The sequence below is a fragment of the Oryza glaberrima genome, chromosome 3 (assembly GCF_000147395.1).
Source record: "Oryza glaberrima chromosome 3, OglaRS2, whole genome shotgun sequence".
Taxonomy (NCBI): Eukaryota; Viridiplantae; Streptophyta; class Magnoliopsida; order Poales; family Poaceae; genus Oryza; species Oryza glaberrima.
This window is the reverse complement of record NC_068328.1, coordinates 20936246-20960004: the sequence shown is the minus strand read 5'-3', so window position 1 is coordinate 20960004 and position 23759 is coordinate 20936246. Positions and strand designations below refer to the sequence as shown.

Here is a 23759-nt window from a genome sequence, read left to right as displayed (position 1 = left end):
GGCAGCCGGTTATTTTGAAGCTGCACATGGAGGTTCATGCAGCTGTTGGCCATAATCTTATTTTCTTATACTGGACCACTTGTCCTTGCATGGTGCAGTGCAGCAGTACTATTTATGCTTTAGTATCACATTATATCTCCAGATTCAATAATAGATATCTATTTATCATTTCTTGTGGTAGCCCATAGTTAGAAAACCACAACAAGAAGTCCTCATTAATACTAACTCCCAGATTTCTCCTGTATTTCACTGTACTACAGTCAAACATCCCACAGATTTGGTTACTACTAAGCATATATAACTTGGTATTAAAAAAACTCGATCAGTGGAGGCATGACCACCCCCACATTAAGAAGAAGAAGCCTCAACCAAACCGACTAAGAAAAGCCACGTAACCTGGCCCCTAACACGCGGACTAGCGTCGTATGGATCGGTCCTTAATCCTACTTTGAAGCCCTTGTCGCCCGCCCTTAATAGGTCGATTCTTAACACATTTTTTTACGAGGGCTAGCAAGTGATTTTTTTTTAACTAGACCTGAAATTCGCTTCTATAGAGAGTTGGGCCCAGGACTAGAGGTGCTACTAGAGTATCGCAATACATACAACTTAATAATAGCCCCTTGGAACTGATACATATACATTAACTACAAAATACTTCCCACTAGACTCTAGAGTATTATAGTTTCACACAGATATTTACGTATCAGTTGACTTAACAGAAAATATTTTAAAGTAGCACATGCACTTGATGAAAATCAAATGCAAAGTAATATAATGAGTAGATGCATGTTTTACAGAGTACAGCTTTAGAGGTGCACAGCTGGAACGAAAGTTAGATACATGTTTACCATGAAACTTCATACAAAAGTCTGAAGATTGAAGCAGCTACAACACACCGTTGATGTTCAGGTGTAGTGGGAAAGAAGCATTACCTGAAAACTCGAAATATCAGAGCTCTTCTGAAGGTTGGACCACTTCTTAAGAACATAGTGTTCCCATGCCAAAGTTTCTGTCTCCTAATATGTATGTATGATTTCTTATAATTCCTTGTTTAGTTCATCATTTTAATTTGAATATTACCGCAAGATGACAGAATTAAGTCCTTCCGGTTGTCAGTAAGAAGGCGACAAAATTCTTTGGGCATTTCAATGAGGCTTGGTTAGTATAAACTGAATTATTTGACCGTATAGAATCACTAATACCAATGATTAGAACAAAAACTTAGTTTACTATAGAGGTCCGTGATTCTCTACACCAAGTCAGGAATAGCATCGACCATCGACTTTTGCAGTGCATATCAACAAATTGGTCCCTTTATTTCTCATGAGCATGAAGCAACAGGATCATATTTTCAGCCAATCAGCTAAAATCTGCCAGGCCAACTATACAATGAAAAGAAGAGAACTAATAAAATGGCTATTTGTGCCCCCCAACACAATTCCCTAGTTCTTTCTGACATATGCAAATAAGCTAGGCCAAATAACCCCATGGCATCATGATATACTAGATTAAAAAGACGGCTTCGGAATTGGTATGTTTGTCCACACAATCAAGATGGCTTCCAAGTTCTATAATGCTAACTTCCATTTGCAAACTGTTCTGAAAAGGAAAAATCAGAAGGCAACAAAAAACAAGTCATTAGTCTTTTACAATAGTCTCCCAACTACCTGCGTAGTCTTAATTCATAACCATTTTACCTTCTTAGTAATTACCCTATCATGTGCTCATCTAAGTCTATCATCTATCATCTTGAATCTGTATCCAACAATGGAAGTAGGAATTTATAAAAGAAGCTAAAAGTGCTCATGAAATTGACATTCAACACGACGTTCATGGCCAATTTTTTTGTTAACATTACATTGCGTGTACTATCTAAGGGCATGCTTGGAAGCTTAGTAATTTTTTACACTTGCAAACATGTTACACCTGTAATTTAGGTCACAAAGGAAACCCTTTCAATACAATGTATTACTTTTCCTTACTAAATATTACTAATTTTGATGAATGCTGGAATTTCTTCCCCTTGTCAAAGAATGACTTACCTTATTGTAGCATAACACAAGACCAAAGTTGGACATTTCTGCATCATGTGATCCCAGCTGATAAACCACAAAGAAGAATCATGCATAAATCTGATTTCACTTCACAGATCAAGCAAGAAATAACTAACACAGAGATGTTGTATTGTACATGTTATGTAGGCTTTTTCTGACATTATTGCTATGGAACAAAACAGCAAAAGATGGACCTTTTGTCTTGAACAACAGCTAGAATGGGAGGTTTAATTTCAGCTTTAATTGAAAAAATAAAATAAAAATCAAGTCATCAGTAGCAATATGTAACACAGAATGAACACTACCAATTTTCAGTGCATAGTAGCTCTCACGGGATGCATGATACATGCTGACTGTCACTTTTCGTCAGCATGTGCATGGTTTATTCTGCAAGAAACAAACAATGAAAATACTCTGTTGATACATGAGCATAGGCTACCTTCCCATACATTCAATAATGAATAGTAGAACTGTATGGAGTGGGAAAAAAGGATAGCGTGCGCTGCCTGCAGTTAAATACTGTGCAGTACAAATCCACATCCAAAGCTAAATTCACCTATATGTGATTTCACATAATATCAAGCAAGCACATTGCATTGGAATTTGGAATAATCATATATCTCATTACACCGCTGATAACTGAATCTTGATTGAAAAGGTTGTAACTATCACATTCTTTTCTTTACTGAAATTCCTATGTTTAAGCCCATACAAATAGGGGCGGATTCAGGAACAAAAATTTGGAGGGGCTCAATTACACAGTTTCTTCTACATCCAGCCATTTAGGGACCTTTAGTTTATCATTTATGGTGAAAAATTGAAGGGGGTGCTCCGGGAGGTATCCATGGGTCTTGTGGGTGGAGGGGGGACTCGAGTCCCCCCTGCACCCACGTTGGATCCGCCCCTGCATACAATGGAATGCACTGCAAAACTGTGGAAGATGGAAGATTTCTATTGGTATTCAGAGTTACTATGGGATACTTAAATGGAAAAGAAAACAATATACACAATATCAAAACACCACAAATTAACATAGGGAGATTACAGGTTAGTTAACAATAAAATAATTTAGCTACGTGTTTATCGAGCACCTTAAATGCATGTATATCTCAGAAATTAAGAGATACTCCCTTCATCCAAAAATCTAAAAACATATTTCTTTTATCACCATGACTAAGAAGTAATTAACTCATCCACCCAGTGACAAAACTAATGAACTACACACATGCATGCGACAATAAGTACTAAAAGGACGTCTTGGGTTCCGGTCAACAATTTAATTTAGCACATAGAGATTACAAATAGGTCTTAGACTTTTGGAAAACCAAAGAATGAAATAGGTATTAGACTTTTGGATAGAGGAAGTATCTAAAAGCTAAATGTAAGGTTCATATTTAGAAAAAAAAATTCAATCCATGAATGAAACAACAATTGACAAACTATAATCTATGTTGACAAATATATAGCATACGAAAAGATTCATGGGACTTGAGAGGCATTTTTGATGGATCCAGAACATGATGCTTATTAATTTCGGTGTTCTTACAACAAGAAGAGTGTGATTTCAAATCCACATACTTCCTTCATTTTGGTCTCTGCAGTGATAAAGTCCACAGTTTACAGTAAAAAAAAAAACTGAACCAACTGAAGTACATTGATTTCTCATTTTACACACCAACAGATAAAAATGGGATTTGGGAACGAGCCTTCCTTTACTGTGGTGGTGTCGGAAACAGGATCCGATGATCCACCCTCGATCGTCTCCTTCCCACCCGGCTGCTCCAATCTCCAGCGCAACCAAGCTCCAGACTGCTTTGCAAATTGCACGCAACCGCTGCAGGCCGCGGCACTGCCCTCCTCCCCTGGTCCCGTCCCATCCTCGCGTCGTTGGCTTGCTCGTTCCGAGGACGCCGGTGATCGCCACACGCCACCGCCAAAGCCGGCACGCACGGGCACGACCCTAGCTGCATGCGGCGGCTGTCGGTGGCCGTCCGCCGTCGCCTGGCGGCTGACGCATATGCAGAGAGGGGAAGAGGAGTGGTCACCCTGTGTACCCCTGTGGACCGGGTTATCATGATGCATCATCTTGACATCAAGTTTAAATTATGTTTCTTAACTTGTAAAACCAATGTGTCCAAGGTCACAGGGGGCAGTGCCTAGTTCTGGCTAAGAGTCTCTCCGATAGTCTCTCCAAATCGAACTCTCCAAACATACATATGGCCAACTCTCCTTCTGATTTAGACAGTCAAATTAGATACTCACTCCAACAGACTCTCCAACAGACTCTCTATTAATCCTCTCCAAAATAAAATCGGACCCATATGTCAGCCTTCCTCCCCTCTTCTTCCTCTCTCTCTCCCCCCTTCTTCTTTCCCTTTCATTCTTTTCCCCTTTCCTTCCTTCCCGACTTCCCGTCGAGGCGTCGACCGATGTTGCCAACGCATGCCGACGGACGGCGGTCCCCTAACGCCAACGCTCGCCGAGGTACTCTCCCTATCCCCGCCGACCACTCCCGGCAGCCGAGCGCCGTCGAGCTCCCCTCTGGCTGTCGGCGATCCCTGGCCATCCACATCGCGGCCCACACCTCCACCACTCCTGGCAGCCGCGGCGGCCATCGTGCCGGTGAGGACGCCGACCGCGTCGAGAGCACACGGGAGCCTCATCAACGCATTGTCCACCGCGTCGCCATCGTCGCCGCTCGCCTGCCCGGCCAGATGGCCCACGTCGAGGATGACGTCGTCGCCGCCGATGTGGAGGGTGGCGGTGGCCATTGGCTCCAGCTCCCTACTGAGTCGAATGCTCGATCGATGATGCAATGGCGCGTGAATGTGATGGAGAGATTGGAGAGGAGAGGCACAGGAATGGGCGAGAGCTCGGGCGATGACAACACCTCGTTGCTGCTGCTCCCTTCATGCCCTCGACGCCGGCGGCCGGCGAGCGGGAGGCCATGGTGACGCTTGCCATCGTGCTGCCCCACCGCCACATCCTTCTCCGCTTGCAGCAGTCACGACGCGTAGAGTGAAGTGAGAGAAGACGTATCGCGTGGGACCCACCAATGGCAAGGCAATTTGGGCCGGCTAAATTTGGCCATTGAGGAGAGGAGTTTGGCAAGTCATTTGGCTTGGCTATTCTATAGAGAGGCTGTTAGAGTATGATTTTTGTTCAAAATAGCTAATTTTTTGCTTGGAGAGTGGGATGGAGAAGCTGTTGGAGATGCTCTAACGTGACGACGACTGTGACCAACTTGGCTAAATCAGCTTGGCACATGTCAATTGCCAACTCTTCTTCCTCCCCTCTTCCTCTCCTTCCCGTGGACCCATCTCTCCAAGCTAGGAAGCGGGCGTCGGGTGATGGAGAGAAAGGCTGTCACCAACGGGAAGAGAGGCGGCGAGCAAGGCGGATTGGACGGGTGGCAACCGCAGCTATGGCTGACTAGAAGGCCTCAAACTCGCCGCGCAGCGGCTCGAGTAGCCCCTCAAGATTAAGAACCCTACAACGTGTTAGAATCCCCGAAGACCGCAAGCCGAATAAAACTGAGCCGAACTGAACAGAAGTGTCGGTTTTTTCGGGCATCGGTTTATCCTTCGGCTTCTGTTTTGCATCTGATCGGTCTTCGGTGTTATCTACGGTTTTCAATTCTCACGAACCAAACAATATGAGAAAACCGGAGAAACCTATCACAAACCTGGCAACGTACAAACTTTAAGGCCAACAGCTCTTTAATTGGGCTCAGGGCCTACTAATCTAACACTAATACATCTCCTAGAAAACCCAACGTTGTTCGGCGTCGTCTCGTCATCGTGCAAAGTCGTGGCTGGATGGCTACCTTACCGCCATCGCCGCAGCCGTTGCGCCGGTCCAACTCCCTCCAGACGATTGATCTGAGCGTGTGCACGTACAACTACCACATATGTCTCTGTATTAAAGTCTACTGGTTGCCAGGTTTCTCCAAGTTTCATGACTCTCTTGCAGTCTTGGTATGTGAGGTAAGAAAACTCCTTGTCTCTTGAACTGCCATTGCATGTGCCGTCAAGCGATTTCTTAAGTATTGTGTGCTTTGGAACTCATGGCAACGTGTTCCTACGGTTTGTTCGGTAAAACCAAACAACCAAACTGAAGTAACTCGGTTTATTTGGCTCGGTTTTCTATTCTTTTATAAACAACTCGGTTGCCATAACTAGAAAACCGAATATCTTTTAAACTGATGAAACCGAGCCAAGCTAATAAACCGAACGCCCACCCCTACTGGTTGCCATGCTTCTTCCCATCGCTCGCCACCTTTATCCACCGGCAAATGCACGCGCCACCATCTCGTGTAGGGCCATCGTGAGGGAGAGAGATTGTAGAGAGAAGGGGTGAGGGAGGGAAAGAAGAGTTGGCCACTGACATCTGGGGCCCATGTGGGTCCTGTGCTAATTAAGACAGGTTGACCGTAGTCAACTCGTCATGTCAGCTAAAACCAATAACTCTATTGCCTAAGGATCTCGTGTACACCTATATTGCAAGTTGAGAGATGCGTTATACTTTGTATTATGGTTTCAAGGACTGTAAGTTCAAGTGCCTTAATTTGGTTTTGGTGATTAATGACAAATCTAACTATATGAGACTAACGTTTTATGAGCCTTTCTTTGACTAGTCTTATTTGGATATGAAAGTAAAAATGATGGGAGGTATGTATTAAACTTCACATATTCTAACTTGGTCTCTCTTGTGGATCCAAAATATAGTGTGAGCTCCCTCATTGATCTTGATTGATTATGTGCATATGCATTCCTTCATATCCATATGTATGCACATCTTGAGGAGGAGCTTATTCTATATTTTGTTCATTATAAGATCTCTACCTTGATTTGAAATTATCTTTCATCTCATCTCTTTGTATTGTTTATATCAGATTATTATCTATCACAAAAGATAGAAAAGATTGAAAGATCTTGGATTAAACAATTTGTGTAATTGTTACTTTGGTGATAGATGATAAACCGATGTTTATGGGATTAACCTCTCTTTTACATAAGTTTTCAACAAGGTTATTTCCTGATAATGAGATGTGGTAGATATGCATTCTTTGGTGATGGACCTTAATCATAACAAGGATGAAATTCATGGAGATAAAGCGATATGTATCACTTCTTATCTCCTACTTTTTGATAGGTTCATATATATGATTTTCATGTTATTGTTATATAAGTGTGAGACTAATGTTTACTTGAGTCTTATCTTATTTAGTCTCCTTTACATTGAGAACATGGAGATCATGAAGGTATGTGTTTTTTTTGTTTATCTTCATCATTACTACATATGCCTTCTCTATGTGTATAGGATAAACCCCCATTGGTTCTTCTTTACTTATGCATACACTTGTCTCTCTTGTATATTTCTTTGTATGCATATACTTAGGGGGAGCAAAAATCCTATACATTTATTGTGCATGTTTTAGATCCATGTTGTTCACCTATTATATATATCGGATCTTTGCACTTGAGCTTGCATACGAGTATATGACACTTATGATGTTAATGAATACTCAACAAACATATCCATATCTTTCATATGCAACCGGTTGGTCACCAAGTGGAGGATGCCAACCGATTTGTTGGGACTAATGTTTTCCTTTGAGCCGTGCAAAGGAATAGATCTAATTGCGATGAGGCTAATGAATGACACCATGGGTTAGTGGTCACCAAGCCAAGGACATCGTCATGTTGGCAAGAATGAAGTCAAGCTTGTGATGAGAATAAAGTCTTGACAAAGGATGGACAAGACCTCGGCATAAACATGGTTCAACCGGATGGTCACAAGTGTTGATCTCGGCTCAAGCTTGACCCCAAGATGGATGGCGCAAGGCAAAGGTATAATGTAGCTAATAATGTTTTCTTAGTCTTTTCCCGGTCTTGGTGTTTGGTGTAGACCGGATTTGCTAGATAGACGCCATACTATCAAGAGGGGTCTATGAAGCGAGCTTGTGGATGATCTTGTGCCATATTAGTTCATATGCATGTAGGTGCATTTTGTGGGCTTGTCTAACCAAGTGTGATGAGTTTTCTCAAGTCCTAAACCAAGAGAGAAGTGGGCATGTCCAATAGGAGTGAGTGACATCTTGTGGGTATGTCCGGTGGATATCCTTTGGAGTGTGAGCCCTTTATCCTTGACTTAAGTTGTGTTTGTTGGATGGATTTTTCATGGGTTGGATGGCCCTTTGAATAAGCTTTCCATTGAGTCCAAGAACGCCAAATTCCGAGACCCGAGTCAAGAGATATCGCCGTTTTACTAACGGTCGGTTGAGCTGAAAAGTGACCTGCGGTCTAACTGTGGGCCTTAGGCTAGTCTGACCGGGTCTGTTAGCCGGTCTGACCGGCGTGGTAAGGCCGGTCTGACCGGCCCCACTGGTCTGTTGCACTGGTCTGGTTTTTGGTAGCGATACAGAGCCGCCAGAGCCACAACCGGTCAGACCGAGCCGACGGCGGTCTGACCGAGCGGTGGACGGTCTGACCGGCCACTACACTGCGGTCAGACCGGCCAAGTTGAGTGGGCTCAATGATTGCCCTGTAACCGCTAGTTTTCTAGCCATTACAAAGTAGTCCGGTCTGACCGGCCTCACAACGGCGGTCTGACCGGCAGAGCACAAAGTTGGGATTTCGGTTCCAACGGCTAGTTTTGGTGGTTGGGGGTATATATACCCACTCCCCAGCAGCAAAGGTAAGGTTTTGGCACTCCATTGCATTATCTTGAACCCTTGCAAGAGCTCTCACACCCTTGTGCACTTAGTTTATCTAGTGAGGTGTTAGAGAGTGAGTTAAGCCAATCCAAGTGCATTGCTTCATTGTTTTAGCTAGTGTGGCACTTGATCATCCTCGGCAAGCATCCTAGACTTGTTACTCTTGGAGGTTGCCGCCTCCTAGACGGCTTGTGTAGGTGTTGCCCAGTGACCTCTCCAAGGAGATTGTGGAGGAGGCCCGGCGCCGTTTGTGAGTGGTTTGGAGTTCACCACCTTCGGAGTGAAGGAAGAACTACCCCGAGTGATCGAGGCTTGGGTAGTCCTCTCCGTGGGCCGGCTCTCGCCTTGCCCACCCCTTGACAAAGGGGGCGTGCGGTGGCTTCATGGTTGAGTGGTGGAGTTGGGCTCGCCTCAACATGGATTAGGAAACCGGCGAGTTTTCGAACCTCGGTGAAAAATTCCTTGTCTCTTGTCTCATTTATTTGTTGCATTTACATTTGTGCTATTTACATTCATAGAGACATATTTGAGCCCATATCACCTAGGTTTGTAAAACTTAACTTAGTTGCTTAGTTAACCTTGCACCTTACCTTGCCTAGCAACTTAGGTTAGTTTTATTTAAGTGCCATTAAGTTTTAAAACCGCCTATTCACCCCCCTCTAGTCGGCCTCCTTGATCCTACAAGGACGCAATTTAAACTCGTCGTTAAGATGATGGACCTAAAGTGAACTTATTTCTTTATGTGAAGTGTTGGGTGTAATTGGGTTGTAAGTTTTGCGTCTAGTGTTTTTGGCCCAATTAAAGCCAAACACGGCCAAGACTACTTTCGATATCGAAGCCGACTGATACCTATTATGTCTTGACAATACTAGCGTCGACCTTCAGGAGGCCGAGAAGAATGGGGATTAGAGAGGATAGATAAGAGAAGATGGGAGAGTCACCGACAGGTGAGCCTCACTTTAGTTTTTAATTTCTCTAATTATTGGGCTATCCATTGGACTCCATGTGGCCAAAACCATTCTAAAACCACTGAGAGAGTATAGTTTTGCATGGTTTAATAGTTGGAGGAGTAAATATACCCGGTTTTATAGTTGAGGAATAACAATCGGATCTGATCTTTAAGGAGGGAGTATAAATAGCCTTTTTCGAATTTTGATTACTTGAATCTGAATGGACCAATTAATCATTACCAGCGGGCTGACCCACGCCCGTCCCAGATTCCCAGGCCCATATAAGTGTGACTTTTAGCCCAACAGGAGAAATGAATTTCGGGCTTCTGCGCCTAAAAACGAGAGAAAAAGAAAAACATATGCTCACTTTTCTGGCTTACTGCTGTGCAGCGTCACCCGCTTATCATCCACACAAACATTTCCCGACTTCACTCTCTCACCGGCGGCGGTGGCGCACCACCAAAGTCCCCACGCGCCTCAAACTCTCCAAGAAGAGAATGCCAGATTATCCACTCCTCCGCCTTCCTCCCCTCCCCTTCCCCCTCCCACCATGATTCGGATTACCACCCACCTCTCTCCCACCCTCAAGCCTCCTCCTCTATCCCTCCACCCCCACCTCCCTCTCCTCCGCCGCCACCGCCACCCCTCCTCCAGGCCCATCTCCGTCTCCGCCGCCGCCCCGTCCGACCTCCTCGCCAGCGTCGAGTCCGTCGCCTCCGCCGCCTCCGTCCTCGCCGCCATCGTCCTCGTCCACGAGTCGGGCCACTTCCTCGCCGCCACCTCCCGCGGCATCCACGTCTCCCAGTTCTCCGTCGGCTTCGGCCCCGCCCTCGCGCGCTTCCGCCTCGGCCCCGTCGAGTACGCGCTCCGCGCCATCCCGCTCGGGGGCTACGTCGGCTTCCCCGACGACGACCCGGACTCCGGCTTCCCGCCCGACGACCCCGACCTCCTCCGCAACCGCCCCGTCCCCGACCGCCTCCTCGTCGTCTCCGCCGGCGTCGCCGCCAACCTCCTCTTCGCCTTCCTCATCGTCTACGCCCAGGCGCTCACCGTCGGCGTCCCCGTCCAGGCGCAGCTCCCCGGCGTCCTCGTCCCCGAGGTCATCCCCGGCTCCGCCGCCGCCCGCGCCGGCCTCCTCCCCGGCGATGTCATCCTCTCCGTCCCCGGCCTCGCGCCGGACCCCTCCGTTCCTGTCCTCGTCGACCTCATCAAGGCCAGCCCCAACAAGGATGTCTCCGTCATCGTCTCAAGAACAGGGCCAGGACCCGGCGACCGGAGGTCCATCGACCTCACCGTCGTGCCGGACACCAGCGTCGACGGGACCGGCCGCATTGGCGTGCAGCTCTCGCCCTACTTCCGTGTCACTCGCGTCCACCCCAACAACCTGGCCGAGGCCACCGTCCTCGCCTTGCGCGAGTTCACCGCATTGAGCGCCACGGTGCTCGACGGCCTCAGGCAGACGTTTCTCAACTTCTCGCAGACGGCGGAGAAGGTGTCTGGTCCAGTTGCAATCATTGCGGTTGGTGCAGAGGTGGCCAGGTCAAGCGCCGAGGGCTTGTTTCAGTTTGCGGCGGTGATCAACCTCAACCTTGCTGCAATAAACTTGTTGCCATTGCCAGCATTAGACGGTGGGACGTTGGCGTTGATCCTTCTCGAGGCGGCCCGTGGTGGGCAGAAGATCCCCCGTGAAATCGAACAGAGGATCATGTCGTCAGGTATACTGGTGGTACTCATGGTTGGCATGTTTCTGATTGTCCGCGACACGCTCAATCTCGACTTCATCAAGGACATTTTGTGATACTTGGGTGATGAAAACTTGGATCACAGTTAGTGAAGTCAAAAGTTTCAGACATTGGTTGGCCTCTGAAAAGGTTAGTAGTTGTGCAATTGGGATTCATTTGCCCCATTTGTTGGGATTGCTCTAGCATTCTAGCTTCTTATACTGATCATAGGTCCTTGTATTGCTATCTGAATGAAGCTCTAATGTTGCATTTAGTCGCATTTCTAGATGACTGGGAACACTTAATTGTTGATATGTAAATTGCCCCTTGTGAAGCAAAAAAAAAAAGTTGCTTTATACTCATCTTTTTTGGATTGCCATTTACAACCCTGTTAAATCAAATCAGATTAAACTAACTAGTCGATTGCTATAAATGTATTAGTTGCTACGGTATGTTCTCCTATCCTGCACGATTTTTTTTACTAACAATCTCAGTTTGTAAAGTTAGTTATTAAATGTTCAATTTTTCTATACACCTGATATTTGCAACAAGATAACATAACAGTGCTCTGTGGCAATGAAACATTTACACATTAAACATTGCACATGGAATACTACGATAAGGAAGAATGTGGAATGGTGTTTATAAGCGGAAGAACTGGACTCCATGCAATGTTTCTTGTCTGATTGGTGATTTTGTGATTCCATTTCCTGTCATAAACTGCTGACTTCTAATATCTTTAATATAAGTCTGTTCCTTAATTATGAATTTGTAACTTTTCGATACTTCAATTTCAGGAAACATCCTTATAGAATATATTGCCAATCGTATAGCGTCCCTTTGTGATAAAAAATATTTGCAATTTTCCCTTATATGTGAGTCAGTTTCTACCATCTCATAGATTTGTATATATAATCTTGCATCACCATATCGAAATTGAGTAGGTTTCATTTTTATTGCTCTTCTGTAATATGTGCTTCAAATACAACCCCTTTTCTTTTCAAGTCAAATCAATCTATGAATTATGAATGTGATATGTGCTATGCTACTGCCTAATGTACATTAAATTTTTTGCCAACTATGCGTAACTAATGTAGTTGCATTGTATTAATGGAAGATTATGCCTTGGTCTTGTTATCTGTTTATAAGTACATGATTAACATGTCAATATGGCCTGGTTGTCATGATTGAACTAATATTGCTATAGGCTGCTCATGTGCTTTCTATTGCTTGTTACTTCATACAGGGTACTGGAAGCATATCATGTTTCTGTCTAGAACTCTAGATCTAGCAAACTGCATTCACTATCATAATTACTTACCTGTAAGCAATAAAATAAAAATATATCAAACGTATTCCTATATCAAGGAAAATGTCCATTTTAGAACCCCCCCCCCCCCCCAAGCTTTTGCAGAAGATTGGATCAGCCTTTAATTTTAAAATTGAACACTATTCAACTCTAAAGTATCGTCACTTTTCAATCTTGCATCGGATTTAACGTGGCCCTGACATGCTTTTGTGGCATAAGGCTGAAAATTCTTTTGAATTTTAAAATTTAGTAAATGAATTTAAAAATTTGCTTACACAACTATCACTTCTTCCATAGTATAAACAAAATTTCGACTTCACCGTTCCTATACACTTTTTTGTGGTGCGTAGATTTCATAGACTGCAGTGCATTAGTGCCAGACACCGTTTAGCACGGACCATTCCATGGCCCATCCTCTGTGATGGGCCATGTTATTATTACTCTATCCTGCCAAAATTTGATGTTGGGATAACTGACGTCAAAATTTGATGATGGAGTATATCTTTTGAGATGAATAGAATTTGATCTTTGGCAAATAAAGGCCGGAGTAGTACCAATGTACCGTGCAGTTGAGTGCCGCGCTGGGTTTTTCTTACCGTCGGTTACTGCGGTAACCGGGTTTATCGTCGTCGACTTGTGGTCGTGTAACGAAAACAATCTGATATACTACCTCCGTCTTAAAATGTAATAACTTTTGGCTATGAATCTGGATACACAGTTATCTAGATTCATAGCTAAAAATGCTTATATTTTGGGACAGGTGGAGTATTTGCTAAGTTGAAAGAAATTAAATAAAAATAACTTTCGGTAAAATTTCTCTGGTTTTTCTTGGTTTTGGTTGAGAACCACATGTTTACGGTGTGTTTGGAACTACATGTTCCCAACTCCTACTCTCTTGTTTCCTGTACCCATGTTCTCCAAATTGTAAAATGATGTTTTTTTGAAAAATTTGTATAGGAAAGTTGTTTTAAAAAATCATATTTTTTTAAATAATAGCTAATACATAATTAAACACGTTCTCATGAATTATCACGTTTTACATGCGCCAGAGAAAATTCCCAACCTTCTCTCCTAAACGCACCCTAGTTATTGGAGAATTTAACTATTGCCATTATTAGATTTGGCAATTATCCAATGCTCATCTTAAAATTGCTTTTATTTTTTTTCCCTCCAAGGTGGTGGTTTTTTTCAACTATTTGTCACATTTGCCCATGTACCATGTCAACATGGTAGCACAAGGTAGAAACCATGTGGGACTTAGTAGTCAGTCTCTCGCATCACCCCCTCACATGGCGACGGCGATGGGTTCACATCCTCTACCATAATTACATTTCCATTACAGACACTGACGTGTGAGACAATAGAAGGGTGGGACCCATTTTATAGTGACTATAATGGTAGTAATATTATGATAGAGGATTTTCACCAGACGGTAACAGTGTACAAACCAGTGCACAACCCAGCACTGGTGACACCGCGGTCCTACTAAGCTCGCGTAAATCAAGTGAATTTCTGGTAGGAACACACAAATCAAGTAAAACACTTGAATCAGTGAGAAGAAGCACAAATTTCCCCTAGTTATCGCTGGGAGGGTAACCCATTACCCACCCCTCCTATGATGTTAAGGGAAACACAGTAGGGGTGTACCATCCATTCAATTGGACTTATATATGCCGCTATATATTGACCATTAACAAGCGGGCCTCGATCGCCACAAAGAAGTTTCAAGAATTCGCCGCATCGTAGTGGAATTTGGCTTCCTCCTTAGCCAGCAGGCGGGCCATTTATTAACAAGTGTAGCAGCAGCGCCAGCGCTGCCTATGATGGCATTGGCATCGGCATCCCTGGGCCATGGCGAGGAGTGGAGCAACGATCGAGCAGTAATTGCCCCTGCGGCCGATGTCACCGTTGCCGGCGGCCGGGTCTGGAGCGACGCGGCGTGCGGTGTGCTTGCTAAGTTGCTCGAGCTCACTCACGTACGCCGATGAAGGTATATGATTTTGCGACTTGCGAGTGGCCTTGGCGGCGCGCGCGCGCGCAGCAGATTGGTTGGGATCGATTTTCGTAAGCGATGCTCCCTTTTCGTTATCGCTTGCATTTGCATCCCACTTCGTAACTGATCAAACGCGAGCAATCGCATCACCCTCGTTTGTCGCGGTGTAACCCGTCTAAAAGTTGTGTCGTGCCAACCAACCATTCGACAAATGGGCTGCAGGCAAGTTGATACATATGCTACAATTAACACAAAATCTAAATAGTAGTACACACACAATATTTAGTCTTGTAAGACGAGGCTTGATTGGTAGCCATGTGCGCTATGGGATAATGTTTGATTGAGTGTTTTTGTTAGGTCATGTATGTAGGTTTTTCCTTCTTATATTTTTTCTTTAAAATACTTATCTAATTTACCATCTAATTCACACCGTTACATTCATTGCAATAAAATATTTATAATACAATCTCACATAATTATATTCTAGGCAAATTTTGTTAGAGTTCATCGTAACTTTGAGGTACCACATAAAATGACTTTGGGAGAAGGTACTTTGTAAACGTGGAAATTTTTTAATGAACATCGTGCCCATTAGAATAATCATTTCTAGTAGAGTAGGGGAGAGAAATAGCGTGAAAATTCTAAAATACCTCTAGACCCACATATCAGGTCTCCTATCTCTATCTCTCTCTCAAAGTCATACAAGGAGGAGTGAGGGGCGCGAGAATGCGCTAGAGCATGATAGTGCCAAGCATACTGCAGCCGATGGTGTTGAGCAGGAGCAAGAGCAGAGCGTAGAGATCAACACGATGGTGTGGATGGACTTCGAGTGGATGCGGAACGCGACATTAGCTACCACGGCACGATAGTGGCAGGAGAAGGAGGTAGAGGTGGAGGCCGCTGGACTGAGCTTTAGGAGTGGCTCCGACAGGCGGAGACCAAGAGCAAGGCATGGAGTGGGCTCGCACGGAGCAACGAGGCTATCAAGGCAAGGCTTCGTGCCAGACTTGGGCATCTCTCCTCCACATTGCCCCCACCCAAGCTACTCAGGGCTTCGGCTCCTTCGACCCCCTCACCGTCATCAGCACCATGGCCATCGTGGTAGACGACGCCCACTCCTGCTACATGGAGACGAAGGTGTGCGCCGCGATGTCTTCCACCTCGCCATACACCTCGAAGAGTATGGCACGGCGACACCACCATGATGCTTTTCCTATTTCATTGTTCATGTGCGAGAGAGAGATTGAGAGATGGTTGACCTGACATGTGTGCCCATGGGTATTTTATAACTTTCATATGGTTTCATATTCAGCTAGAAATAAATATTCTAATGGGCATAGTACCCATGAGCCAATTTACATCTTTACTGAATGTCTTTCCCCTAAAACTCACTTTGTACGGTGTCCTATAGATAAAACCATGAAGTCACAATTTCATCTAGCAAAATTTGCCTATATTCTAATAAGAGATATATATGTGTTGTAAACTACTTTTGTCATATATTTAAATTAATTTTAAATTTGATTAGATTAATTTTTAGATATTTATAAATTCAATAAAGCATAAAGTAATTTACATAAATCATAAAAGTAGGTTAATACAAAATGAAAGTAAGTTATCATTGTAATAAAACTAATTCCGCTACGAGGGTAAAAATATGAGTCTATCGAGAAATTTAATTTAATCAGCACAAATTATAGAACTAACTTAAAAATTAAAATAAACGTAAATAACTCACACCATTATGAATATCTAAGAAGTAATTTAATTAAATCTAAAAATAATTTACATATACGATAAAATTAATACTACATACATAATAAAGTAATTTACAACATATATTTTTTTAATTAGAATATAATCATGTAAATTCTTATTATAAATGTTTAATTAGAACTAATATAATAGTATAATCGGATAAATAATTTAAAAGAAGATTTTATTTGAAACTTATCTATTAGGAGCTGTTGCATTCTTGCATACTCCCACGTGGGAGAGAGATGATGCATGCATATCATTTATTTTCAGATATATAAGAATGGTAGCAGGTTAAACTAATTGGTGTACATGTACTGTTTAGTCTCAATATTGTCCATATTTTTTTAAGTGAATTCCCTGTGCACCCATGAAAACTCACTCAATCCCTTTCATACCCTTGAAATTTATTCGATCCCTTCTATACCCCTAAAATTTTAACTTGATCCCTTCCGTGTCCCTACCGTTACATTTTCCTTCATTTCACTATTACGTTTGGTTGCAAATATCATTTTTTCCCTTAATACTTTAGATTTGAATATAAACTTGAAAAATGATTGAAAATTTTGTTTGAATGCACAGTATGTGCATTTTATGAAACTAATGAGACTAAATAATTAGTGCAGGAAATTTTTACATAAATTTTGAAAATAAAACAAATGTAATAGATTAAAATATTTATTTGAAATTTTAATAGGACAATTGATTTTTTTTGATCGGGAGCATTCATAAAAAAAATATTGTGAGCATTGGTGGTCCTATCTTTGTATGAATGCTCCTCATTTTTATGATTTTTAAAAATAAATACATATTTTTTTATTTTATTATCTAAAACTAAATTTTGTGATAAATAATGTATCGCACAAAAAAACTCATAACTACAATAGTCTCATGCGACAAACTTTTACATTTTTAATAATGTAATTCATAAATTTCTATGTTCATCCAAAGGGTAAAATGGTTATTTTTATAGAAATTAGATGGCCAACTAATGGTCAGCTGACGGGAGGGGTATGGAAGGGATCAAAATCAAATTTTGGGGGTATACAAGAAAATAAGCAAAATTCAGGGGTATAGAAGGGATTAGGTAAAATTTCAGAGGTATACGAGAGATTTTCTCTTTTTTGTTTGGATTGCTAAGTAGCATTCAATGGAAATTTGGGGAATGAATCTTATAGATTTTGGGTGATTCGTGCTTAGCATCCTTCTTCCTTAGCTCTGACGAGTCGCAGCGATTCCATGCAACGAGATGGTGGTGACCTAACCAGATAGGGTTTGGGGGTTTGGGTCAGGGTGAGAGTGGGGGTGGGAGGAGAGCTAAGTGGCGGCGCTGGAGCGGTAGGGTTGGCAATGGGCGGTGGGCAGGTCCGACAGTGGGGGGCAAAGTTGAGTGGGGTGGTTAAGAGGCGAAGGATGGCGCCGATGGACCGAGAACCGCTAGAGACTAAGGAGGAGGGTAGGTCGGGAGAATCTTGGCCTACTAGATAGTTTGCACTGGACGATGGTGGCAGATCGGGTGGTAAAAGCCACCGGAAAAATGGAGGAGAAGGCGTAGCTAGCTACATTTGCAAGAGCTTTCTTTCGTGATCTAGCTATGTTTGCTTCCTCTTTTCCTCTCTATTTTGGATGTCAACCCAATGTCTGATTCAAGTCCATAAGTTCCTCTTTTTATATTTGTCTTTACCCAATACTCACTTCGTGCGGTGTCCTACAGCTAAAACAGTAAGTCGTTATGTCCTATAGCAAAATTTGTCTTTTAAAAATAGAACCAAAGAGCTTTAAACATGTTGGAACACATTAAGATAGAATTAAATTAGAAAAAATGGGGCCCCTAATTTTTTTTGGTCCTATTCGGTCACTCAGCCAGCACGAGCTTGTCGATGGTTCTGCATTGAACCATATACTCTAGTGGTGGTAAAATTAATCAGAAAACCAAAATCCAATATTTTAACTATATATTAAACCGAAATCATGGAACCAAAATATTCTGCTAGTGTCAGGTGGTGGGAGAGGGCAGAGGAGATAGGAGGCAGGGTCCAAGAGAGGGGAGAGTGGAGGGGTAGAGGAGAGATTTACGGTTTGTTTGGGAAGCTTAAGATTCTGAGAAACAATTGGTTAGTAGCCAACTTTTGAAAATCTGGAAAAACTGGGTTTTCTAGCTTCTGGTTTCTAGTTCATTTTCTGGATTTTATAACTACAGCTACTCAGAATCTGGACCAAAAGCTGAGCTGTTTGGAGAAGCTTCTGATTTTGGGAGAAGCTGCAGCAGCTAAAAGCTGCCCCAAACATGGCCTAGTTTCTAGGTTCTGGGTGTTTAGTGTAACACTTTGGACTTTCACATAAATTGAAAAACTATGAGGGCTAAAATAGAAAGTATCAAAGAAGATTGAAACCACCTTTAAAGGCTTGAAGCTATACTAATATACAGTGGAAAATATGGTGTCAAAAAAAATATAGTGGAAAATACCTATTTGAGTGCTATGTCCTTGGCCTATGTTGCATTATGTGGTCTAGTCCCATAAGAATCATTAGAAGCTTCTTTTGTCCCCAAGGAAGGAAAAAAAAACAGAGTGAAAAGAAATGAAAGGACTCTGTCCGTGACAGAGAGCAGTAAGGAGTCACAACAAGAGAGAAGCCTCTCTTTGGGAGGAACTTATGGCAGGAAGCAAGGAGCAAAGAATGGGCAACACGTATTTAGCATGGGGAGGGTACTTGCTGATCATGCAATCCAACTGCTCCTTTTTCTTCGACCAGCGCTGCCGCTGCTGCGTACGAGACACCGGAAGGCAGCAGAGGCCACCTTTTGCATGGTTCGCCACTATAATCTCACGACGGATTTATGACCACCTGCTACTGCTTGAATTTGACATTTTGTTATTGTAAAATATGAGATTGGTGTATCACATTTCACTAAGATATGTTTCCCATAATGCCATCCTTTTTTTCTTTTTTGGGGTACCCATCCAAAGCTGATGCTACACAGATAAGCAAGCTCGTTTTCTCAATTTGTTTCAGAGAGAATTAAGAGTATATGCTCCTAAGGAGCTCCTATAGCCAAGTGTAACTTCCAGCCTGTGCACCGACTAAGATGCAGATAACCATATTTCTGGACACTGGAGATTGTTAGCATGACTTTCATTCTACAACATTTTTTAAAAACCGCCACTAAATAAAATGGACCTGATTCTATTGCAATTGGTAGTGTAACTGTAACTTAAGTTAAATTATGGCCAAATACATCATATCGTTTAAATGGGGATCAAATTGAGGTAGGGTACGCATGTATGTATTCATAAGGTGACTGTTCGTGCTTGCATATAAGCGTGCGTATAGTGTGTTTCGCCCCAAAAAAAAAAATCATTATCAAAAACAAAACTACAACTAAAGCAGCGGAGGGCACTTTGATCTCATTTCCCCAAATTTTATTCGTGCATTCGCAATATCCCCAAAAGTACACGAACTAGCTAGGCACAACACCTGAATGCTCTAGCAGGGCATCTAGTCACAGACTCGGTTGCTGGATGATTCGATCAGGTGCCAGCCAATCTGAGCCTTGGTCTCCAACAAGGCAGCAACACATTGATCACAGCCTAACACACGGATGTTCTCCGTGCTCCTGCAGTCTCCCGTTTTTGGGACAAGTACTAGTCAGTCACAGCGTGTACCTACTGCCAACTGCCAGCTTGAAACAAGACCGTTATCAAAACATCACAGAAATCGATCGCTATAATCTTTGCCTCTTGCATGCTTGGAAGAACATATCACTACAATAACATTCTAACAAGATAATCAGGCAGTTAATGTCTTAACAGAGATACTAGATATATATGCCGATAAAAACTTTGATATGATCAGCTCAGACCGAGTCATTTGTAATTAAAAAAAAACGAAGTTAAAAGCCTCACTGGGGGCATCGAAGATTTGCACTTTGCTCAGTCACGATCGATACAACCTAATTAACCCCAGGTACATGAAAAAAAAAAAGAAGGCCAAGAAAAATGTTCGCAAAAAGGAAAAAAAAAAGAGCTCTTCTTGAGCGGTTCTTGGGATCACAGAATGTTTCAGACGCAGCGTTGATCATCGAAATTCATGTCAGCAGATGCCGCCGGAGATGTTGTCCCACTGGCAGGCGGCGCCGTCGAGGCTCCAGTCGTCCTGCTCCGACGAGCCGCCTCCGCCGCCGGTGAGGATGGGCAGGTCGAGGACGACGTCGGCGCCGTTGGAGTGGTCCTGGTCGTCGCTGCTGTGCTGCGAGACGGAGCTGGAGTGGTTGGGCGCGGCGGAGGCGGCCGTCGCGGCGGCGGCGGGCTCCGGCGCCGCCGCCGGGAACGTCGCCGGTATGATAAGGTCGAAGAGTGTCTCGATGTCGTCCTTGAGCTCTACCTCCGGTTTGCCGTCACCTGGAAATTGAAGTGAAATTAGTACAGAATGCAACCCCACGATGCAAAAATCTTCAGACTTGATGGGCATCAATTTGTCAAAAATTTGCTCATGAAGGAACTGAAATTATTTCAAGAAAGTTTTTGTGTTTTGCACGATTTCGATTCTTGGTACCAACTCAACTAGTTGATTCATTAACTTACGCAGAATTAATTTTTGATCGATTCTGCTCAGCACTAGTTGGATAGGTGCCTATAGATAATCTCCCAAAAAGTACTCTTATCCTAGATATGATCCTATTTATATTTGCTTGATTATGATAATCAATTAACCTATGAATCATATGACACCAATGTGACGTACTGTTATTGGAGGTGATGAGCAAGGCAATCATGGAAGAACAAAAAGGAAGCATGAATTGGCTGCAGATTAGATTAGGTAGTAGTATAGGAAAGCGGCAGATGCAGAGTGAGAAAGAGAGAAAAAAAAGTCGAAAGGGAAATAAAGGCATTAAAGTACTACTTGGTAAGATAAGGAAAAGTAATCATGGAACAAGATCAAAGGCAGTCACTGTAGGCTGTCACTGTCTTGCAAGGACAAAAAGAAATCCTCTGAAGCCTCTGTACATCAGTACATGCAGATGCAGTGCTACTTACCTTAAAACTATCAAAAAGAAAAGCAAAAGAAGGTTCCAAGCAGAGCTGTCCTGTTTCTGATTTTGCTAACTCCTAAAACTAATATGTACTATTGTTTTTGCTGGTAAGAAATATATTTTTTTCCCATTCTTGGTTTCTCACTAAGCAGGTTAACTCTAGAGTGATCTGTGAGTCGAGGTAAATGAAATTGGTGTTGTTTAATTTGCTTTTCAGGAAGTAGGTAGAATTCAGCAAGAAAACAAATGGAGATTTTGGAAGCACAAACAAAAAGGTTCATCCTCTGATCTATGTATGTGTTCACATCATAATCATGCCAATTTGTTCTCTTCTACAATAAAGCAACACACTTAAAAAGAGAGAGAGAGAGAGAGAGAACTTGAGATGCATCCAATGAGTGGAAAATGTGAGGAAAATGCTTCACGCGCGACATGCACTACTCACCACTTACGCCGCGCAGATTGCCGCCGCCGCCGCCTTCTTCTTCTTCCGTTCCTCTGTTTTCCGGCGGCGCCGGCGGTTCGATCTTGATGGCGTCGTGCAGCTCCTGCAGCATGGCCTCGAGGCTCGCCGCGTTTGGGTGATCCTGCAGCGCTCCGCCGACCAAGCCGCCGGTGGCGGCGGCGGCGGCTGTGGTCGGCGCCATCGACGGGCGCAATTGGCTTGAAGGGAGCTCGGCTCTGGCACCCGGGGACGGCGAGACAGGCGGGAGTCTGGCCCGGTCGCCGGCGTGAAGGCCGTAGCCCAACGAGAGCTCCGGCGTGACCGGGTGCACCTGCACCGGCCCGGTCGGCGTCGTCGGCGACACGGGCGACGAGTGCGGGAACTGGAAGAACTGCGCGTTCCGAGCGAACGGCTTACCCCACGGGGACGAAGGCGCGGAGAACGGCGTCGCGGCGAGGAGCTGAACCGGCCGGCTCCCCATGGCAAGCTGGCCGGCGAGGTCGAGCGGCGGCGGGCGCGCGCTGGTGTACCCGGACGAGGCGGCGCCGGCGGCATCGGCTGCGTCCATAGAGAGGACATTGCTCCCCGCGGATTGCTGCGGCGACGACAGCGGCGAGGAGAAGTCGTCGTAGCGGCAGCGCTTGGCGAAGGCGAGGTGGAGCTGCACATCCGGCGGGTACACCGGCAGGCCGGCGCGCTGGCGCCGCTTGGTCCTCGTGTTCCAGTAGTTCTTGATCTCGTTGTCCGTCCTCCCCGGCAGCTGGGGACAAAACAAAGAACACAACGCATCACATCACATCAACAACTTTGAGATGGAAAACAACAGACAGCTCGATCGATCGATCAACCGGAGATTTGGGGCTTTACTTACATGGGAGGCCATGCGCGCCCACTTGTTGCCGAGCTGGGCGTGGAGCTGCGCGATGAGGAGCTCCTCGTCGGGGGAGAAGGAACCCTTCTTGAGGTTGGGGCGGAGGTGGTTGGTCCACCGGAGGCGGCAGCTCTTGCCGCAGCGGAGCAGCCCGGTCATCCGCTGCACCGCGTTCCAGTTCCCCTCGCCGTGCTGCCGGACGTGCTGCACCAGCACGGCGTCCTCCGCCGTGGTCCACGGCCCCTTCTTCAGCACCACCGGCGCCTCCTCCTCCTCCTCCTCCTCTTCCTGCTCCTCTCTCCCGGCCGTCGCCTCCTCATGCCTCCTTTCTCCAGTAGCAGCAGTAGCCACCACCTCCTTCTCCGACGACGCCGGTGCCGGTGCCGGCTTGATCATCTCTTCCATAGGTGGCACCGGAGAAAGGATCGGTGGTGGTGGCGGCGGCGGCGGAGACGGCGGGGGTGGTGTGGGTAGAGAAGGAGAGGTGCAATGCAAGGGGGGGAAGATTTTAAGGGAGAAGTTGCTAAAATTGGAGGGGGGAGGGAAGCTGGCTGCTGGCGTTTTTTGGTTTTGTGAGGGTTGCAAGTGGTTTTTGCAGGTGAAAGGCAGTGAGGGGCTGTGGTGGTGGGGGTTAAGGCCAAGGGCAGTACATGGCTGTCTCTTTTGTCTGGGTTGTTCTCCCTTTTTGCTCTCCAAAGGGCTATATATGGACTGGAGGCATCTGATGCTAGGAGTTCTTGTACTTTTGGTGCTATGCTTTCATCTGGTGTATGTGGGGGACTACTGGGAGATATATATGGTAGAGTAGACCGAGAAAAGAGGGGTTGAAATATGGACAAAATGCTGTGGTGTGTGGTGTGGGGATGGAGAGCCTAGGAGAATGATTAGGAGATACGAGAAGAGTGCATGGA

General features: G+C 44.5%; 2 protein-coding genes across 2 annotated transcripts; one reads left to right on the top strand and one right to left on the bottom strand.

The window, feature by feature from the left end:
- The first annotated feature begins 10140 nt into the window (after window positions 1–10140).
- On the top strand, window positions 10141–11801 carry LOC127765617 (membrane metalloprotease ARASP, chloroplastic-like). Its single transcript, XM_052290561.1, has one exon. It carries the CDS (start codon window positions 10273–10275, stop codon window positions 11518–11520), a length of 1248 nt encoding a protein of 415 aa, XP_052146521.1. The 5' UTR covers window positions 10141–10272; the 3' UTR covers window positions 11521–11801.
- Window positions 11802–20363: 8562 nt separating this feature from the next.
- On the bottom strand, window positions 20364–23541 carry LOC127768190 (transcription factor MYB65-like). Its single transcript, XM_052293728.1, has 3 exons — window positions 22849–23541; window positions 21978–22737; window positions 20364–20900 (listed from the first exon to the last, which is right to left on the bottom strand). The coding sequence occupies exons 1-3, from the start codon at window positions 23251–23253 to the stop codon at window positions 20593–20595; spliced, it is 1473 nt and encodes a 490-aa protein (XP_052149688.1). The 5' UTR covers window positions 23254–23541; the 3' UTR covers window positions 20364–20592.
- Between the last annotated feature and the right edge of the window lie 218 nt (window positions 23542–23759).

What these genes read in the sequence shown, in the direction of transcription:
- LOC127768190 (XM_052293728.1), bottom strand. Translation starts at nt 23,253, where the DNA reads ATGGAAGAGATGATCAAGCCGGCACCGGCACCGGCGTCGTCGGAGAAG. An exon ending in GGGCGCGCATGGCCTCCCAT is followed by an intron (nt 22,738 to 22,848) that starts GTAAGTAAAGCC and finishes TTTTGTCCCCAG; the next exon opens with CTGCCGGGGAGGACGGACAA. An exon ending in CAATCTGCGCGGCGTAAGTG is followed by an intron (nt 20,901 to 21,977) that starts GTGAGTAGTGCA and finishes TTCAATTTCCAG; the next exon opens with GTGACGGCAAACCGGAGGTA.
- LOC127765617 (XM_052290561.1), top strand. Translation starts at nt 10,273, where the DNA reads ATGATTCGGATTACCACCCACCTCTCTCCCACCCTCAAGCCTCCTCCT.